At 43.7% G+C, this 18,272-nt stretch overlaps 1 protein-coding gene across 7 annotated transcripts in view; it reads left to right on the forward strand.

The window, feature by feature from the left end:
* ATP11C (ATPase phospholipid transporting 11C) overlaps nucleotides 1-17,972 on the forward strand; it is a 57,887-nt gene extending 39,915 nt beyond the window's left edge. For 5 of the 7 annotated variants that reach the window (XM_009560941.2, XM_054075306.1, XM_054075303.1 and 2 more), the window contains 9 exons: nucleotides 177-279; nucleotides 1,423-1,568; nucleotides 1,902-1,961; nucleotides 2,834-2,961; nucleotides 5,496-5,631; nucleotides 7,481-7,546; nucleotides 8,398-8,501; nucleotides 9,886-10,039; nucleotides 14,540-17,972. In XM_009560941.2, coding sequence (XP_009559236.1) covers nucleotides 177-279; nucleotides 1,423-1,568; nucleotides 1,902-1,961; nucleotides 2,834-2,961; nucleotides 5,496-5,631; nucleotides 7,481-7,546; nucleotides 8,398-8,501; nucleotides 9,886-10,039; nucleotides 14,540-14,656 — 1,014 coding nt within the window. In that variant the 3' untranslated portion in view covers nucleotides 14,657-17,972. Of the gene's footprint in view, nucleotides 1-176; nucleotides 280-1,422; nucleotides 1,569-1,901; nucleotides 1,962-2,833; nucleotides 2,962-5,495; nucleotides 5,632-7,480; nucleotides 7,547-8,397; nucleotides 8,502-9,885; nucleotides 10,040-12,224; nucleotides 12,316-13,220; nucleotides 13,317-14,539 lie in introns of all 7 variants that reach the window. The other 2 variants (XM_054075302.1, XM_054075301.1) reach the window with 2 other exon arrangements.
* Nucleotides 17,973-18,272: the final 300 nt, after the last annotated feature.

An 18,272-nucleotide genomic window follows, 5' to 3' on the forward strand; every position in this document is an offset into this window, starting at 1 on the left:
GCTTTTGTTCTGGTTGGTGACTGCGAAGGAAGTAATGAGGGACTTTGTTCATCAGAACTCTCCAGGTGTTATTTTGCTGCTGTAGAAGCCCAGTTGCTTTTCCTGGGGGGCTCTTGGAAGTGAGGCTTTTTAACTGAATTTTTGGTTTCTGTTGCTATCATCTTAAAATCTTTTAGATTGTGCGGATGGTGAAGAACACAAAAGGGAGCCCGATAACACTGTCCGTAGGAGATGGTGCAAATGATGTTAGTATGATTTTGGAAGCCCATGTTGGAATAGGTAAGACCCCTGGTTTCACCCATCTGACACCTAAGACCTGTCTGCTGTTGTTGGGGCTCATTGTTGAGGCGCAGGCAGAATTTCTGATTGCACACGGCTAAACTGATCCCACTGAAAAACGCAGAAAGTCTGCTGCTGCTTTCTTTGGAGCCAGGGTTTGACTCCACATGAAGGCTTAGGAGCATCATATACTGTTAACTGATAGTACCTCTCTTTATCAGTCATAAGTGCAGACTGAGTTCAAAGACTCTATGGCCAAATTCAAGCCGGTAAAGGTTGCTTGCTGGTCAGAAAAAAAAAAGCACGAGTAGCAAACAGATGGGTGGTCACTGGCAGTGGTTGCAAAGGCACTGTAATGAAAATATCAGACTTTATTAGGGCTAACTGGTCACAGCTGCTGGTAACTCAATACTGAGGACCTGCCTGTGTTTTCTGAGGGCTGATGCTCAGATTATGTGGTGTCTGCTCTGTCTGTATGACTGACAATCAGGCTGGCAACTATCCTTCTTTCTGCAGATTGATGTCAGAGATAAGGGAAATACATACGGGAGATTTTCTTTTTTTAAATAGTGCTAAAGAAGGGTCAGTGGAAAAGAAAAAGCAGCTTCTTGATTTGAGGCTGTTGGAAATGCTGCAGTGCCCTCTAATGAATGGGATCAAAGTGCAGTTTGTTGCAAGCGAACAAAACTGTCTTTCTTGAGCTCTGCTCTGCGGGGATGCCTCAGGAAGCCGAGTTCTGCAATGGAATAGCTAGGCTGTGGGATATGCAGGCAAGCCCACAGGAAAACCAGTTCCTTATCTCTTATCAGGTTTGCTTAGGTACTCTTCACCACACTCTGTTACATAGGAACTCAGACAGTAACCTAAATATAGCTGAGAAGCTCCAGAGGCAGGTCGGAGTGGTGTGGAGCCAAAACCACACTACATCTTCCAGCATATTACTGTTTTGCTGTCCTAGGGCATTTGAGAGGGAAATACTGCCTTTGTGCCGCTGTCGTGACTCGGAACACCGAGTGGCATGAACAAACATAATGGGTAGCGTCAGTCCAGATTCCAGTCCCTTAGGGATTAAGCCTTTGCGATAGGATCAGTTCAGATTCTGGTCCTGTGAGAATTAAACTCTTGCCGTGCTTCTGTCTCCAGGTATAAAAGGCAAAGAAGGACGGCAGGCTTCCAGAAACAGCGACTATGCTGTGCCAAAGTTTAAACATTTAAGAAAATTGCTACTAGCACATGGGCATTTATATTACGTGAGAATAGCACACCTTGTACAGTATTTCTTCTATAAGGTAAGGATATGTGGGCAGCTTATCTCTTTGTTTATACTGTGGGTTTCTTTGACAACAGAAAAAGTAGTAAATAGGGGAAAAAATGTATAGGTTATTCTGTAGTTCTGTTTTCCTTCCCTAGAACAGGCTGTGTCTCTGGTGTGCCTGTCAATTGAAAGCAGTGCTTAGAGGGGAATGTGAGCATGACTTTATTCTGGTGTCTTCTGCAGATACTAACTGCTTTTTGGATTAGTTTTATGCGTGGTAGAAAACAGTGCCCTAACATGTCTGATAACAGGAAAAAATATTTGGATTTAAATTGAGAATACAACCATTTGTCTTTTGTTTTCCTAGAACCTTTGCTTCATTTTACCGCAGTTTTTATACCAGTTCTTCTGTGGATTCTCACAGCAGGTAACTTCTAGTAACATGTCTATAAAGCCACGATAGAAAGCAAGAGGCACAGTGAGGCTTCCTAGCAGAGACTTAGTTTTTGGTGTCCTGTCACTTCCTCATCTCTCCTTAGAGGACAGTAGGAACCGACCTCATTGCTCAGCACCATATCTGAAGCATAGGATTTTTGAGACCCATAAAGAAAAAGAAAGAACTCTGATTTCTTTCTTTTCCCAGCCACCACCTGTAAACACAGATGAACATCTTCTCTAAAATAATGAGAGAGGCCTTTAGCTGGTTTGTCAGCACCTGATTTTGCTACTTCTACTTTTCTTAAGAGAAAAAATTTCCTGATCTTTTCTCCTCTGCTGCACTTGCCTGCTTTAAAGGGGTGTCGCAAAAGGAAGAACAGTAGATTCTTTTGTGACAGCCTTTAAAAAAAGACATAGTGAGTGTCATCAGAGACTTGCTTGGAGTCCGAGTGAACTTCAGAGGACAGATCCATGTGATGGGTGTGCTCATGTGCTTGAAGAGAAGAGCTTTGGCTTTTGTGTCTATTTGGCTCCAGAGTAATGGTTAGGAAGAGTAAATGATAGGAAATAATTGTCTGCTTCTCTGGGAAGAACCATTTGCCTTTTTTTTTTTTTTGTTTTGAAAAAAGAAGCTGCTGCTGTAGTTCCTCTAAAACAGTCTAGTCTTTAGAGAGTCACAGGAGACATCAAGTGTATTAATAGAAACAGCAGCACAAGAGCAGCTACAGAAAAGCTGTGATAAGAGCTCTTTAGTCACATTTTTCTGGAGAATGAGCTGGAGATGAGACCAGCCAGTAGCAAAGCTTTCCAACATTGGAAGTGAAGTTTCTGTTTCATTTGACCTATTCTTCCTCTTTTAAGCCCCTGTACGATGCTGCTTATCTTACCATGTACAACATCTGCTTCACATCGCTACCTATCCTGGCTTACAGCCTCCTGGAGCAGCATATCAACATCGACACGCTGACCTCAGATCCTCAGCTGTACATGTGAGTACCACTGGTGTTGGCAAGCCTCCGTGCAACTTGGTTAACCACGGTTTAAGTTCAATTGATGCAGGGGTGTAAGCAGGTGTACCTGTCCCGTCTCGGTGATAGGGTCACCATGAGCTGCAGAAAGGACTGTTTCTGTCCCTGCTCGCTCTGCTGCTTCAGCATCAGAGCTGAGCAATGTCCTGTTTACTGCCTGTTTCTACTTATTTATGCTCTCTAGCAGTATCTGGCCTAGGAAAATTCACCACTGTGTCTCTGTGAAAAAATAAACTGCAGGTGGAATTCTTCATCCATATGAAAAATCAAGCTGCGAGTGTGGCCAGACCATTCATCCACGTTAGCTTTGAGCCAGGCAGCATGAGCCAAGAACATGATAGTGTGTGTAATGGATGAAGGGGTGATGTAGCTTTCAGGAGAAAAAAAGATCCATTAATTTTCAGAAAGACAAATGTTCCTGAAGCCCAGATCAGGCAGGTAGTTTCTCAGTTGATCTAAATGGATATCCTCACCCCGGCTTCCCCTCTACAGGCCAAATCCCAGTATCAGACCCTATTACCAGGGAACTCTGCTCTTGGATCCACACACTCTGAGTTTTCTGCCATGTTACCCAGGGGAAGCACAGTTTAAGAGGAACCTGTCTCTCTCTGTGCTTTGCTGGTTGCTTTTTCTCTTCCTTTGGTTGCGACTGAGGGGGTTCCAACGTCCCATAGAAACAGAGTTTCTTCTCATCTTCCTCCTACCCTTGCCCACACACACGCGACTGGCTGTAGCCCTTCAGCAAGGACTAAGGAAGGTGCTTCTTTAGGAAAGTCCCCGTTTATGCATCTCTGTTGCTCATTCCCTTGCCTGACGGAGGCAGGCTCACCCTTGTGGGGAGAGACAAAGTCAGGGCTGCTCCGGTCAGTGCCTCCAGTGCAAGCCCTGTCCCCATTGTGTGATGCTCCTCAGCCACGGCAGAGCTGTGTATGGCAAAGCCATGCTTGAGCTAAGAGCGATGCCTTCGCAGGGACAGCAAAGGGAATTAGCAGGTTCCTAAAGATATTAGATGAAATTTGCTTAGTTATAGAAAAATCAGCAAATGCAAGGGCTGTAAGGCTAGGAAGAGGGCATGGGTGCTTTTGAAATAAGTACTTAAATGCATGATTGATTAGATCTCAGTGTTCCTCCACTCGTATGGGAAAATGGCACTGCATGTATTTTTAAATAAATTGGTAATTGAATATTGTGCAGCATAGAGCAATAACAGCACACCCCTGTGCGTTCACCTGGTGGGCTGTCTGAACTCTGGGGTCTGTCCATAGAGAGAAAACAGATTTATTGTGCAGGCAGATAGCTTTAGTTTGAATATTCATGACTGTGCATGTGCTGCTGAATGCAGAACGACTGCTGCGCCTCTGCTGTATGAAGTGCTGAGTTGCTGCAGTGCAGATCTCTAGTCTGAGGCGCAGCAGAAAGCCTGTTTACGATGAGCGCTGCAGGACATCAATATGAATGCAAAACAGAGCTCGCGGTGAGGAAGTTGGTCGTATTTTCTCTCCTTGTGATAAAACCCACTTACAGTCTGGTTTATCCATGCTCCTTACTCATACCCAAATTGCAATGTGTTAGAGCATTGTCATTACATCATCGTGCATGGAATTCAGTAGAGATTTGCTTTGGAAACTGCAGTCACAGGGACCCAGCACCACGCCAGCTGCAAGGTGCTGAAAATGGATATGTTGCTTTAGTAGTTGGGAAGAAAAATGAGAAGAAATGGGGATTTTTGGTTTTGCCATAAACATACTTTTATACCCCATCAATCTTCAAATCAAAAATCAAATAAAAAATAATATGAAAAGATAATGATACAGGAGACTTTTCTAACTCCCTTCTGCCCTGGGCTTTGCTTGCGGTCCGTGTGGAGCTCTGCCCATAGCACATCCTTTTGCTGCTCCTGCCTCTGTGCCAGATTTCATCCTATATTCCGCCAAGATCCTCCTGCTGCAACCCCCGTGCTAAAAACACCCACCAAACGACTCAGGACGTTATTTTCAGCCTGTGCAGAAAAACACAACTTCCAAGATGGGGACTTGCAGAGCTTTTCTTAAAGAGGGGGTTTGTGCATTCAACAATAAGTTGGAAACACACCACAGTTTTGCTACATCCCATATGACTTTTCTTCCCCTATTGCTCTGGTTTTAAAATTCAGCAGTTAATGTCGAATACCATGGGCAGTGTAGGGGCTGTAGAAGAGGCTCAGGACAGTGTTACTGCTCTTTGCTTTGGGCTGGCTTGGATTTTAATCCAAGTTACCTGTCAGAGAAGGACAAAACAAATGGGTATGATGAACCACTTATGATCTGTCATGATTAGCAGCTGCATATGGTGAATGTTGTTTATGCCTTGTACACTGGCAGATATTTATGTGTTTTACTTCCTTGTCTCCTACAGCAAGGGCTTGCTCCAAAGCCCGCTGATCACCTGGCTGCGAAGGGCTTTGCAGCGCATCCTAAACGTGACGGTGATGTTCTTGTTACTCCGTCTCTTGGCAGGAAGGTTTCAGATAATGCAATGCTGCAGTGGAGGCCGTTCCTGTACTGGACCTTTCTGGGCGCCTTTGAAGGACTCGTGTTTTTCTTTGGGGTTTATTTTCTTTTTCAAAATTCATCGTTGGAAGATAACGGAAAGGTAACGCCACCAAAAAAAGAAAGATGGGTGTTTCTTTTGTGCACTGCTTGTTTTATGCACCTGGCAGGGAATATCTACACGCTTAATCTGTGCTGTGTGTTGTGAGTCTTGTCCGACGGTGTAGCCTTGCTTATGGTGCGATTCTGCAGCGAACACTTGAAAGAAAACGTTTTCCAAATTGCCATGGAAACAGGGCAGAGCTGATTATACTCACTAGGTAAAATAACTAGTCTTACACACAGCTTTATTCCAATGCAGTGAGCTTTGCACAGTGCTCTTCCACTCTTCTGTGTGGTCCCAGGTGTTGGCCCGGGGCAGGAGCAGTGTCCGTCCTTCCCACCACTGTGCTGTGTGTAATTTGGCACGTGTTCAGCAGGTTGCGAGTAACTGAATTAGCTCGCCTTGATAAGATGCTGCTCATTCACTCAGACATGGTACAAGGCTGCTAGCATGCTGCACCTGCTTCGAGGGGTGATTTCAGCCACCCTTCCCCCTTTGCAAGGCTGCTGCTGGGGTTTTGCTACCATTTCAAAGCCAGCATAAGTCAGCACTGCTGTCAGAACGAACGGGCAGTTCACCCTGCTGTCTGCTCGCTCGTGCCTCTTGTGTCAGGACAAGCGCTTGCATCACCGCGTGAGCGAGGTGTGGGTGCTGCTGTGGGTTAACTTGCACAGAAGGGCAGGGGGAAAAGATTGAATTTATGTTTCTTTTTCCTTTTTTTTTCTTTCTTTCTTTTTTTTTTTCTTTTTTACCTTTTGCGGGTTAACTGAGTACAGAGCAAAGCATTAGTACTGTGCGGCTGCCACTTGTGGTGACTTGGGCAGTCTCAGGACCTTTCCCCAAGGGAATATGCAGCATGTTATCAGGCCTCAGCTGGTAGAAGACTTCTTTATACCATCACTTGTGACCTTTAAATACTTTAGGGTTTTTGTAGCAACTAACACTTGGAGAACAGCTGATGAAATTTATGTATGTATATGCACATGTTGCATCAGTGCCAACATTTATGGTCCCAGCTGTAAGCAGTCAAGCCCCTGTATTGTATATTCAGTGCTTTTCTGTATTTGTAGCCATTCTGGTTGTGTTTGAATAAAACATGAAGCACTGAGATGTTTTGCAAATGGCTTGAGAGGCCAAGTCTTATGTGGCACTACAATAAGGTCTGTGGTTATGTCCTGTGTTGTAAACACTTATGCCTGTAAGAACTGCTACCAGCAATTGTTCATAATATCCATATATGTTTGATTGACTCCTTTTTCGCTCCTATTGACTTTTTTTTGCATTTTTTGAAAACTTTTACATTTCACTTTCTGTTTCAATGTATGCATTCAGATCTTGACAGCCTTTGGTAAGCATCCCTCCCATTCATTGCCATCATTTGGATTAATATACAGTATCTGCTTTTCTTTGTCGTGCGTAGTCACTAGTACCTGCAAACCAAACCAGATGGAAAAATACCCATTGGTGCATTCTGCAAATGGGACTAAAATGAGATGATGAGCAGAGGTATCACGGGAAAGCAGAAACTCAGTAAATTACCAAGAAATCATGAAATACAGGTGGTCCAATGACTTGTATCCTTAATCAATATTGCTGTTAGTAGGAGGTTGTACCTGTCGCTGTCCCAACTCTGGGTCACCCGTCTGTGTGGCACTGCATGGCACAAGGTAGTGTAGTTGGTGGCGAGTCGTGCTGGGCACCCAGCGCCTGTCTGAGCATCCGTCCCTTCTAGCAGTCGCTCCATCTTGTCCTTCCGCCCCAGTCCCTGCTTGCACCCTTGTCCTCGTTGTTTCTGTGCCTCTTCAAGGAGATGACAAAGACATCTGTGGCAACGTAATGTGTTTTTCAGGTTTTTGGGAACTGGACCTTTGGGACGATTGTTTTCACCGTGCTGGTTTTCACTGTCACTCTGAAGGTTAGAATCTTCCTTTCTTTTTCAGTCACTTATTTTTGCAGTCATTTTCCAGTGTTTGTGTATGTGCTGTGATGCAAGATCACACAATCAATGCAGTAAATGTGTTGAAAATTAAGTTACTATGAATATGTCCCCCCCTACACTTAAATCTTCTCTTCCATACAGGCAGAACTTGCCAAGTAGCTTCTTGACCACTGTTCTGTGTAGAATATGGTCTATATATATAAGGGGTGTGCTGGTCTATAAGCATTTATGATTTGTTTAAATTACTTTCCTATTCTTTTGTCCTCTTTTGAGAACTCTAGTTGATTAAAGTTTACTTTTTCTCGTAATTTGACCCCTTGTATTCAAGAGGAGAGGAACAATAGAGAACTTGGGATTGTCCACCTTGTTTCAGACACTGCTAAGCACTGGAGGGATCACAAAAGCACATCTGTCAAATAACAATAGCAAATCTGCTTTGTTTCATGGAGCTTTCCAGAATGAAGAGATTTTATGAGACCTTACAAAAGGTCTTTTGTGCTGGGTTCAGGGCAGCAGGTGGTGGCAGGAGGCAATTACAATCCCTGTAACCTTTAGACATTTATTTCCTGTAACATCAGAAGTTGCATCAGATGTATTCTATTAAAAAGTGTCAGCTACAATTAGAAACTCACTGCTTCCCTGTTGACACTGTGCCAGTCTGTAGATACCTAAAATATTTTCCCTGGTGTACATATGCCACGAGGTAGCTGTTTAAAGAATTTTCCACCTTATTGTAAAAGCAGCCTGAAGTTTCATATATACAATTTCATATATACAATCAAATTCACTCTGTATTTAATGCCTGTTCTGTCTTTTTATTCACGCAGCTAGCGTTAGATACCCGATTCTGGACGTGGATGAACCACTTTGTGATCTGGGGCTCCCTTGCCTTCTATGTGTTTTTCTCGTTCTTTTGGGGAGGAGTCATTTGGCAAGTATTGTATCTTCTTTCCGTGGTGTTTTCTTAGCGGAATGCCAGCAGCTCTGGCTTTATTGGGGACGTGGCTGCAGCATCCTCGTGGTTGGGCTATCCAGACATTTATAGATGGCGGAATATTTGAACCATGCTCCTTTCCCTCCCGAAGAGATCATCTAAAAGCAGATAACAACCTGGTTGCCATCCTGGTGCTTGGTTTTGGCAAGAGATGGTTTGCTTTTCTCCCCATGGTTCTGAGGCCTTTGTCTTCTCTGGGAGGTTCTGGGCTAAATACTTTAGGATCTTTGTGGATAAGCGGATGGGAAAGAAAGGAAAAATTGGTGGTGTAAAGAAACCCAGTGATATGGAAGGAAAGAAAAGATGAGGTAGACGCAGAACAAGAAGACGCAGCAGTCTGAGGCAGCTTAAGAGGGAGAAATAAAACAGGAGAAAACACAGATCTTGCTGCTGAAATCGTGGATCTGAGTAGGAGAAGTAGTTCTCATTGATTTGAGTGCAGACAGGATTTTAGGCTTAATGTGTTGCAAAAGCAGGCAAGCAATAAATCATTGCAAATATTATTAGTTTTCTATTTCCTCTGCTGGAATAGGCATTCGTGTTGGTGTTCACAGTATCTTTGCTTTGCCGTGGGCTAGTGGGTCATTGGCTAGATCCTTGACCCAGCAGCCTGCTAGTAAAGACCTGGAAATAATTTCAGTAATTTAATTGGGGTCACAGGCTTTGTTCGATTCTTAGCATTCCTCACCAACAGATTCAGATCTACAATCTCACCAAATCGCTGTGCTGAAATGTTTGAGTTTTCTACTGGTAGATTTAACTTGCATAGCTCAATAATTTTGAGTTAATGCTAAGCAACTACTGCTTTGGCATCCTTGTCATCAGTTATTTATGAGGGATTTTTCACAAGCATCTGTTGATTCTCCTGCGTTATCAAGGGAGGAGGGAGAAAGGCTCAAATAACCTATTGGGACCAAGAGTCTGTGGATTTCCACCATCAAAAGCAAAACAAGCTACAGCAATGTCCAAAGTTGAAATGGAATTATCTGTTTTTCAACAGGGTGAATGATTTATCTTTCAGTGATAGTAGCAAAATTGGTCATCGTAGCATAATTCAAACTCCTCCCCATCCCAAAATTAAGCAGATGTGGAAGATGCAAAATACATTGTGTAAGGTGACAAGACAGTCCTCCAAAACTAGTGCGGTTGAAGGCAGGAGATGCATTAGGAGGATGGACAGTGTGTTTCTGTGCAGGCTGTATCCATCTCCATCTCAGTGAGAGACGTTACTGCTAATGGTTTGCTCTGAATCTGCGTTTGATTCTGACCTCCTTGGGAAATCAGTGTTAACCAGAATTTATTTGTATCCTTTCTTTTACAGGCCTTTTTTGAAGCAGCAAAGAATGTATTTTGTATTTGCCCATATGCTGACTTCTCTTTCCACATGGCTGGCAATAATTCTCCTGATCTTTATCAGCCTTTTCCCAGAAATTCTTCTAATAGTTTTAAAAAATATAAAAGAGAAAAGTCATCAGGTAAGGAATAAGTCGATGTATCGCACAGTATTTTTAGGAAGACCTCTCTTACTTTTAAGCACCAGATGAACCTGTAACATTGCAGTGTACTATTCACATCTCAAAAAAGCTTTCTGGACTCTTGTCGTCTTCTTTCACGTGCCAGAAGCTCATCTAAAAATACTGCCTAGATATATAACTAGGAGAGGCTCAACCCATGCCTTTCTGTAGTTGCCTTCACTAGCTGGAAACCTGCTGTCTCTTATAGAAGTGCCATAGCCCTTTTCCAACATGAACTGATCATCAAATGCGCCATAGTGTCCTAAAAAGAAGCTGCTTGTTTTTATGTCATAGGACATGCCCACGGTGTTCCCCTTGGGTATGTCCTCCAGGTTCTGGTGCAGTGGGAACAGGGTCAAATCTTGTCACATCTGCCCAGGGCTCGTGCTGTGACGTTAGCCTGCAGTGTCTAGCTCTCCTTGAAAGTGGCCTGGTTTCTTAACACCTTTCCTCCACTGCTGAGGAGAAGGGTTCGTTTGAGAGGTGTAAACTCTCTTTATAAAAAGTTTTTGTCATCACTCCTGCAATTGCTGAATGCGCTGTGCTGAGACACCCGCTCCTGTCCCTTGCTCTCTGCTTGCCCAGAGGTGCCAAACATCCCGACAGCACCGTCAGCCCCTGCTCAGCCTGGCTGTGCCTCCGCTGCTCCCTATGCCTGGCCTCCCTCCTGCAGCCCCTCTCTTTCCTCCTGCAACATCAGCAAGTCCTGCCTCGGGTCAGCATGCAGCATCTTGCCTGGCCTCTTGCCATCGGGTTTGCGGGTCTTTAGGCAGTGGTGGAGCCCAGCTGAAGGGACAGGGGTCACCCCCTGCTGTCACCCAGCAGGTGTTGGCAGAGTGGGTTTGGCCGTCACTCTCACTGGCTAAAGCAGAGGGGACTTCAATCTGCCAGCTGTGCCCTGGACCAGCACCGTGGTACCAGCTCACCAGTACCCAACTGGTCTGACTGTGTCCCAGGAAACCATGGGCTGACTTTCCCATACTGAGGTTCGAAACAGGGTTCTCCCCTAGAATTTTTTATCCCATGAGGCTTCAGTGGATTTTCCTCACCTGGGATAATTTATCTTTGGTCCTTATTTAAAAACAAATATTATCTGGATTACAAAAAATATTCACAATGAAGTAGTAAAGATTTTCTCCTCCCATAACATTTGAAGTACAAGTTTGGCACAGTATCAGTGAGGTAGAACATGTATCTGCATGACAAAAAAAAAACCCTAAACTGTTTAAGGTGAAAGTAACGGAGATGATATAAGAAGTGTAGCTGAATTCTTAGACTCTTCATGTAATTTATTCCAGTTAAATTTATTCCAGTTAAATATCGCTTAATTGTTTCTAGCCTGACGTCTCTGTTGGCTGGGAGTGAGTTGCTCTCAGCCACAGACATAGGACAGTTTGAGGCCGGTGATCTGGGGGTTACTGAGCCTCAGCTCCACACTTCTGAGAGGTGACCCATTTTCACCTTTAGCTGATGGCCAGAAGATCCATTCCCCGGTGCAATACTTGCTTTCAAGAGTGCTTTATATGCATTTTAAAAGTCTCTTGTGAAATCGTTTAGCAAAACAAAGTAAGTGTCAACTAGAAAAGTCTCTTCGCCTGTGCATAGCAAATTACACACAGACTGAGCCTTATTTAAATGTACATTTTGACTAAGAGCTTTTTAAGCCTGAAGCAGATAGCGGCTCCAGATGTCTGTATCAGCAGTCAGATGCTGAAGTCAGTCGCCTAAATTTTAAATGTATCTAAGTCCAGGTTGATGATTTCAAATCAAGACCCTTTTGAGAATCCTGACCTTAATAATGAAAAAAAAAAAAATGTATTTTTTCCCAGGGGACCAAAAAGTGAGAAATAAGATTAGGGCAGTTACTTAGGTGCCTGAAGCCCCAGCTTGAAATCCGAGGGTCCCTCTGGAGGGGGAGGATGGACTGAGGCCAGGTTGATGGGCATTTGCCCTTGACCTCAACTGGACCATTTTCCTCCTGAGTTTCCTATACCACAATGCATTGGCTCTGCTCAGTCTTTATTAAATTTTCTGTGTGGAAGTGTTTTGTTTTGTTTAACTGCAAGGCGCATTTGTGTTTTCCTTGGTTTCTGCCTTTCTCTCTCTCGGACTGCAATTTTCTGTCTTTTGTGCTGTTGTGAACTAGGTATCGAAGCGCCTTCCTTCCTCAGGAACATCCACTATCTTCATGCTTTCTCAAACTTCCAGCAATCACAGCTTTTCTTGGAGTGAATAAGGTGATTTCTTTTCTGAGTCACTATGTGTTGCTTGCTCTACTGCTTTTTCCCCTCTTTCTAACACCTAACTCCTGAAAACTCTTGTTTAGATTTGCTCACCCAGCAAAACCCTGCTTTTTTTCCCCCCTCCTCTTGCTTGAATTCAAATCTTTCGCTTAAATATTTCGTCTGTCTCTTCCCCTTTGGTCTCCTGCTGCACCTCAGGTGGGTGAGCTGGTCGTGTTTGGAATGTCCACGGGATGTGGTTTTGGCTGACGCTGGTTACACTCTCTGTCCCACTGTAGTTTTGTTTATCACTGGGGTTGATACAAACTTCTCTAAAGCACGAGGCAAAGTGGACTCAATTTTGATGCCGCTCTGGATGACCTAGCAAACAGGTTTGGTCTAGGAAGAGCTCCCCAGGTGCCTGTATTGCCCAGTCCATCCAACTTAATGCTACTGTTGTTCTTTATACAAGCAAATAAGCCACTGTGCTCAACCCTCACAACACAACAGGGGATAGTCTTGGAAATTACTGACTGTGGGGATGATGAGGCTACCCCAGAGCACAGTGCCTTGTGTTTGGTTTCGCTGCAGATCTCCTGTATGGCTCACTAATTTAAGAATATAATTTACGAGGAGATCAAGGATGGTTTACTGCTTCCTTGAAAGCACCTGTAACATAAACCTCCAAGCCTGAAGTTAGTGATTTCAGGAAGCGGGGCTAGTTTCTGAATACTCTCCGTGCCTCTTGCACTGCAAAACCCATTCAGTATTAATTACTGTGTATTTAGACAGTGTGTATCGCTACATCCCTTATGATATTACTTAGCTGTGAAAAGACCTGTGTGTGTCTTATATTGTTTGACTGTTAGGAAGGGGCAAGTGTTGCATATGCTACAAGTCTTTTTGCCTCGCTGTTGCAGAGCAGCAGGAAGGTACCTGATTCATTGTCGGCCAGACCTTCTGTCAGACCACTTCTTTTAAGAACATTCTCAGATGAGTCTAGTGTGTTGTAACAGGTACCCTGCCCGAAGGAGTTGGGATGGTTTTAAAAGGCCTTGATTAACCGAATGTAACCCTTCCCCCCCAAATCAATTAAACTGGTTCTTATAATCCTCTTGACTATTGGTGTGGGGCACCTGTCCTTGTGGAATGGAGATGCAATGCTTGGGATGCATTTTAAATTGGGGATGCCCTATCCAACCTCTACAGAATCCCAGGTGTGCACAGATCCTCTCAAACTGAAATATTTCACAGTATGTAAACAAGTGATTCAATATAACTGATATTTTAGCATAATATTAACAGACAACTTAGTCTGGTGAATACAGTCAGTGAATCTTGCTAATGGGGATTGTAAAAGCTAATGCTGGTGTATTCACAGTGAAGTATTCAGATCTCTGCTATTAAAATGATTCCAGTATTGCATCTGAATTGTACCAAAATCCCTTTTTCTAGGGTGCATGCTGTTCTGTCAGATGGAAATAAGTACATTTTAATTCATCTGCATAGATTGAAACTAAACATGTACTTCTCTGGTACAGTGGGCATGTCTCTGTGTCTGTCTGTATATACACAGACAGAGAGCATCCTAGTACAAGTTTACTTGATTTTAAACGTCGTAGTAAGCTGATAGCAGAATAAAAAAAGTAAAAGTGCCCAATTGAATTCACAATTTCACTTTTAGAGAGATGTTACGTAGCTGTGTGGTGTCCACTGCAAACATAAAACTGCTAAATTTCTGCAAACCTCTCCTACCTTTGTAACCACACATACTTGTAAAGAAACCAGTTTAATCAGAATGGCAAAGTTCAAGAGCCAGACTTGCCAGAGGTCCAAATCTATGTGCCTTAAATCTGTGTTTCTGCTTGCCCAAGCACTGCTGGCGAGCCAAGCGGCCAGCCCTTCCCTGCAGACGTTAGGTGGTGCTCTCCGCTACCATATACTGGTGCGGACTGGTGTGGGAGGCAGCTGCACTGGGATAGAATGGGAGGCACAAGGGACAGTGAGGCACACGCTACTTCTAGACTTTAAACAGTGTTTTGTGGATTATTCAAACTGATTTACCATCCTGTTACTTGGTTGTGAATGAAATTTGGCACTTTTATCATGATCTAATGATTCTTCTTCAGTAAAATTTTAAGTGTTTTTTTTTTTTTTTTGTTAAAAATAACGCAAAATTCTATGAATTTCTGAATGTAACAATTGCAAAACATGTGCGTTTTCCTTCTGATTTTTGCAGACTGGCCCCTTTGATCTGCCTAGGTTAGTCTCATACAAACGTATAGAGAATGGTTATGTGAAGACTGAAGATGCTGTTACTAATTTGGCAGAAAGACATCCTCTCAGGATACTTTAAAGTGCTCCATACAAACACTGCGTATTGTCATGCTGTAGGAAAAAAAAACATGGTTTTAACCTAACAGTTCTTTTTAATTAAGTACAGTAAGCAGCGGTGCTGATAAAGCAGTAGCCAGGGCACTGGCCCCACGGTACCCATCTGTCTTTGGTCTTGTGGCTTCCCCAACCTCTAAAATGATTCTGCCAAATGAAAAGTCTACGTCATTGGAGGCTGAGAAATCCTCTGTGAATTCATCCAAAACAGCATGAATCGAAGTGCAAGAGAGCAGTGCCAGCCCCATTTCACACGGGGGGGGGCTTCCTCTGCCCGCTGCAAATCTGTCTGAGAGCAGCAGAGAGCTGCTGAAGTCTCTTGCTCTGCCTGACCAAAGAAGTAGCACAGACTTTAAGACCCAGTAACGGCTTCTGAAGGTGCTGGGGAGGGAAAGCCCGCTCCTCTCACGCAGAAGCTGGATACAGTCCTGTGAGCATCTCGCCTGGTGCTGGGGCTGTGACCCCTCGGCCCCCTCCCAGCCATGGGTTGCCAGATGCATGCGGCAGAAATACTTGAAAACTTGGGGGATATCTTTGCCGACGGTGCAAAGCGTTCGGTTGCATATCCTTCCTCTGGGTGTGACGGGAAGCGATCTGTGGTTCATACGCAGTAGCAGTATCCACGCGGAGACACGCTGTGCTGGGAAGTGCCTGAGCATCCTCCGGCGGCCAGTTTGCAGATGGGTTTATTCCTGATGGAGGAGGGTGACGGAAAGGGCATTTTCCCTCATATTGTGGCTATTTGTGATGGAAGGAAGCTTTTGTGGGGAGGAAAGAATCTCAAAAGTTGGGCTGCGCCAGAGTTTCAACCGTTTTGCCTGGGCTGCTGTGGTGCAGTTGCTTCAGCATTTTGAAGGCCTGAGTGACAGTGCGGCCCTTGGAAGATCCCAGGGATACAGGCTGTGCCTGTAAACCCGCAGGCATATAAAACTGCATCTTGAGTTATTTGCACTAAGAAAAAAGAAGCTGGTTTAAAAATGAAAGGAATACCTGAACCTGGTTTCATTTTACACTTTATTTGATTTTTTAAAGCGGCATGTTCTTTTTAAATCTACCTGTACCATGGTTATGGGAACTTTTCTCTTTAGGCTGCGCGCAGCAGAGGTGAGATGCTTGACTCTCGATATTTTTTTTTCCTCTGATGCTTCATTTGTGGAAAAAGCTTTTTCGTTGTAAGTCATAAGCAGAGATGGAGCACCATGTGCCACTGCCGTTTGGTGTGAAGGTCCCCCCCTCGTGTTCACTGCCTCTGGCCCTGGTGCTCTGCAGAACAGTGTGGAGGAGCTGCTGTGAGAAGCATTCAAATCTCATTTTGGAAGTAGCAAGCTCTACACTGCAACTGGGTTTGGCTCCCGCTTGATTTCTGTCACTGAGATGCAAAGAAACAACAATTTGGGACTAGATGGAACATTCCCTTCATCAAGTTTTGCTGAACTGCAGACTTAATTTCTGGAAGATTCGAGTCTTGCTGTCCGGCTGCCACCCCTGAGGCCCATCTTTGACTCTGGTGGAAGCAGGATGTTCATCAGCTGCTGACATGCATCACAAGGACTTTGCAATGGACCTTACCTGAGTGGGAGAGGGGTGTGTGTAGTCCCCATGACTGGTGGCTGCTTTTCTTTCACCCAGCATGGGAGGGGATGTGCAGACAGGACCACTGTATCATACACACTGCACTGGCCTCAACGCAAGTGGTGTTTGTTAGCACCGTGTTAGCAACCGCGGCTCAACTCCTTGCTGCATGCAAGTAAGGAGCTGCACTTCCAGCATGTCCCATGGGCAAGACTTTTTTTTCCCTTTTTTTTTTTCCTAGCTCATCTCACAGACCTAGAATTCAACTTGCAGACCTTGTCCCATTCGGAACTTTTCTTGCTAGAATGTGGTGCCTACAGATCAAGTATGCGGTAAATACAACAAAGATACGCTCTATATGCCAAATCTAACCTTTCTTCTTAAATATACAATTGCTGACTTGTGTTTACACAACCTTTAAAATGTGGGCACTGAAATGCCTAATTCCTGTGATTCAAAATCATTCCAAGCCCAAATGGTCCCAGCCCTGACACTTTGCTACTCAGTTCGCTTTTGTGTCGTACTCTACTCCTAGGGTCAAAGTCTGTTCCTGTGAAATTCAGCTGGAGGTTTTGCTGTTGGTGTTAGTGGGAACAGAGTGAAGCTTGCTATGTGTGTGAGATGTGTGAATTTTCTGAATAAAGCCACGTAGCAGGCTAATTTCTGCAGCCTGTTTTAAGACAGAGCCTTCTGAGAACCAAATTTTTCGCTTCCCATTTCCAAGTGTCCTGTCTCAGGATGGAACAAGCCATCGCAATAGCTGTATGTTCAAACCCAAGGCACGTGTGGTGACAGGTGGATTGGAGTTCATTTGAAATGCCTTGAATATCAGCTCTTCTGGGAAAATGCAGGTTTTCTTGGATATTTAGTTAGTGCACTGCCGGGAATGCCACGACAGTCAGGCTGCTTTGGACCTGCGAAGGAGCTGATCCTCATCATTCAGCAGTGAAATACCTATTGTTGTGAATGCCTTGTGAAATCAGGGGAAACAGGAGACCCCTTTAGGGATTAGAGAAGGGAAGAAAATATTATGATAGTGACTGAAAGGTATAAGCCAGTAGGATGCTGAGCTGGCAGTAACCCGACAGTGATGCTGTGATTATTGTTCGTGTACCATAATACACACTGCACTGTTACAGTGCTCCTCAGTGAGCTAAAAGGTCAGTACAGGCTTATCGGTGGAAAAACTTGAAGGAAAAAAGGCTGGGTTTTTTTTTTTCATAATAATTCTTGAAGTTTAATCACTGGTTAGTGATACCCTCTGAAACCATTACGTGATAAAGGAGGAACTTGGTGTAGTCAGAACTACTTTTCAAAAACTAATCCTAATCATTATGAGAATATTATAAATGACTTGGAATTGTGCATAAAGCTTAAAATTCAATTTGTATACACACAGTTGAAAAACGTACATAATACTGCACCGTTTATCCAGTTTCCCAGCTGTGGAATTTTTTTAAAAACCATGTAGTATGTAGAAAATGTAAATTATATACAGGCAATGAGAAGATACATTTTCGGCTTCTTGCAAAAAAAGGACTGCAATCTTACATTTTTTTCACTTAAATGCAATTTTATACATCTATGTTGCTTTATATAAAGGAAATTGAATGTGAATGTTACCTTTTATGAATGCAACTTGCTCTTTTTTCATTACAGAGACTTTTGTTTGAAGTAATCAATAAACTTTGGTATGTTGTTCTGATTAATATTATGTTTGTTGTCTGTCTCGTCTCCTGGGATGCTCCTAGGCAATGGCTCATAATGTGGGCTTTTACAAGGCAGTATGAGGGGCACATCAGCATTTTCGCTGGGGGGTAGATGATGCCTGCGGGGTTGTACTTGGTTCTCTGATGTGGAGCAGCATTTACCTAAGGAAATACTGATTGCTTCTCATATATTTTTGTTTTTCCAGCAAAGCATTAGCAATTCAGCTGGTAACGGCTGCTGGGTTTAGTTGTCCTGTGTCCTCTAATCCCATTTCCCTCAAAAATAACATTGAATTTAAA

This window comes from Cuculus canorus, chromosome 10 (genome assembly GCF_017976375.1).
Source record: "Cuculus canorus isolate bCucCan1 chromosome 10, bCucCan1.pri, whole genome shotgun sequence".
Classification (NCBI taxonomy): domain Eukaryota; kingdom Metazoa; phylum Chordata; class Aves; order Cuculiformes; family Cuculidae; genus Cuculus; species Cuculus canorus.